At 39.4% G+C, this 2,431-nt stretch overlaps 1 protein-coding gene across 1 annotated transcript; it reads right to left on the bottom strand.

Annotated features, from left to right (window-relative positions):
* Window positions 1-995: 995 nt before the first annotated feature.
* Window positions 996-1,850, bottom strand: LOC111693072. The gene has a single exon (XM_023457203.1). It carries the CDS (start codon window positions 1,848-1,850, stop codon window positions 996-998), a length of 855 nt encoding a protein of 284 aa, XP_023312971.1.
* Between the last annotated feature and the right edge of the window lie 581 nt (window positions 1,851-2,431).

Below are 2,431 nucleotides of genomic sequence, written 5' to 3'. Positions count from 1 at the left end.
CTTTCTTTCTTGTCTTGTACAAGCTTCTGCCTCAAATTCAGCCTTTATTGGTGTATCAGTTAATATAGCAGATTTACGTTTCCGGCGATTTATACCTTCTTTCCTGGGACCAGCTTTTGGAAAGGGTTTCAGCTGTTGTGGTGTCACATGAAAAGTTGGTGAATCTACGGAATCTTTGAAACCAGAAGTACAGGGCTTGAGTGACGGTGTGGAGTGACGAATTTGTGATGTGCTTTGACTTATTTGATTTTCAGTCGATTGATCCACTGCACAGGGAATATTTTCAAAATTTGTATTTTCCTCACAATTTTCCTTATTTTCAGAATGATGAATGTCTCTATTGGTAACCTCCGATGGTAAAAACTCAACATCTTGAAATATGTTTCTATTATACGGCCATATACCTGTGACGACAAATCCATTTTGAATGTTCCCTGGTGTAGTGGCATGTGGCAGAGCTTCTTTCAGTATTGTTGCAATATCGTAAATAGTCATCGGAATACCTGGATGTGATTTAAGCCATCCATCAGCAAAGGTACTATAGTATCTTTTAAGAGGACCATACACAGTCCTGTCCAGGGGTTGAAGCCGATGAGAAGTATGTGGTGGAAAACTGAGAAGCACTACGCCATTTTCCTTACAGTAATTTAACACTTCGATAGATAGGTGTGATTCGTGGTTGTCGAGTAGAAGTAAAATGGGCTTGTCTATAGTACACCGAGTGAATGCAGTAAAATGTTTGATAAACTGTAAAAAAATTTCCGCCGTCATCCATCCAGATGGGGTAGCTGTTCCTACACAACCGGGAGGGCCATTTGCTATCATAAACTGCTTAAAGTTTTTCCTTGGGAATATCAACATGGGCGGCACAGTATTACCACTTGCACTTACTGCCAAAGCCATGGTTACCAGTTGCCCCCGTTCTGCTGAAGTTATTGCCCCAACTTCTTTTGTTCCTTTTTTGGCAACAATTTTTGAAGGTTTTTGGACCGTGGTTAGCCCCGTTTCATCCACATTGTGTACATCATTGATTTTANAATTTCCGCCGTCATCCATCCAGATGGGGTAGCTGTTCCTACACAACCGGGAGGGCCATTTGCTATCATAAACTGCTTAAAGTTTTTCCTTGGGAATATCAACATGGGCGGCACAGTATTACCACTTGCACTTACTGCCAAAGCCATGGTTACCAGTTGCCCCCGTTCTGCTGAAGTTATTGCCCCAACTTCTTTTGTTCCTTTTTTGGCAACAATTTTTGAAGGTTTTTGGACCGTGGTTAGCCCCGTTTCATCCACATTGTATACATCATTGATTTTAAACTTATACCTGTCATAAACAGAACCAAGGTTGTCAAAAAACAAGCCCACGTTGTGTCGGTTAAATGCTGTCGCTCTGGAAAGGCTCGTAGCTTCTGGTGTTCGAATAGATAAGTTTGGATGCCTTTTAAGAAATCCCAGTAACCAATCCTTTGATGCCATTTCATTAGTCTTCCATACATCTCTAACTTTAATGTTATTGGCAACAGCTAAGTTGTATGCTAGTTTTCGTAGGTCTTTTGTTGTGAGTCCGTAATACAATTTCGCAGCTTGCTCAGAGTAGTTTGATAACTCAAGCTCCTGCTTGTCGGAAAATATTTTTGCGGGTGTAGCATAGCCCATAGACACTTCCTTACCATCAAGATTTCCATCTTTCTTTTTAAGATAGCGATGCAAAGTCATAAAGTTGATTTTAAATCGATTCGCAGCGTCGCGAATAGATATTTTATTCTCTGAGATTTCACGAGCAGCTCGTTCAAAAACTGCATTGGGCGTGTTCCCCCTGTCCGTCTTTTTCTTATAGGATCTCACCATCTTAACTAAAACAATATAAGACGATGAAACTGATAGTTCAATCAGTTCACATTAACTTTGCGCACGGGGCACGTTGTTACATATAACAACGTGCCCCGTGGTGATTGTAACAACTAACCCCTCTCGCTAATAAGTGAGGTTATACTAAATTTTTCTGTGAAAAATTGAATTATACCCACAAATAAATTGTAGAATTATGAGAAAAACGCTAATATTTATTATCCAATATCATTACAAAAATCGATTACTTACCGTTACGTAGATATAAACAGATTATTGCACAAACACTTAACTTACTTCGCACACATCAAAACAATCTTATGCAACTATTTTGGTTAGTGCTCTAGCTACACATTTTAAACTACATCGGTAGGTAGCATCTCACTACTGGTTTCACGTGTACCAAATAGAGGGTGCTTGAATCAGAAATACGGAAATTATTTGCAGTGTAACAACCTGCCCCTGTAATAACCTGCCCCACCCTCCCCTAACTCCAATTCCAATTAATGTGTAGTAGTATCCTAAATTTTCAGCAATCTATAAATTCTCTTAAAGAAACTTTATAGTATTCTATGGTAAGT

This window comes from Anoplophora glabripennis, unplaced genomic scaffold (assembly GCF_000390285.2).
Source record: "Anoplophora glabripennis isolate ALB-LARVAE unplaced genomic scaffold, Agla_2.0 scaffold7770, whole genome shotgun sequence".
NCBI classification, from domain to species: domain Eukaryota; kingdom Metazoa; phylum Arthropoda; class Insecta; order Coleoptera; family Cerambycidae; genus Anoplophora; species Anoplophora glabripennis.
Note: the sequence above shows the minus strand (reverse complement) of the source record. Positions and strands in the feature narration are given on the sequence as shown.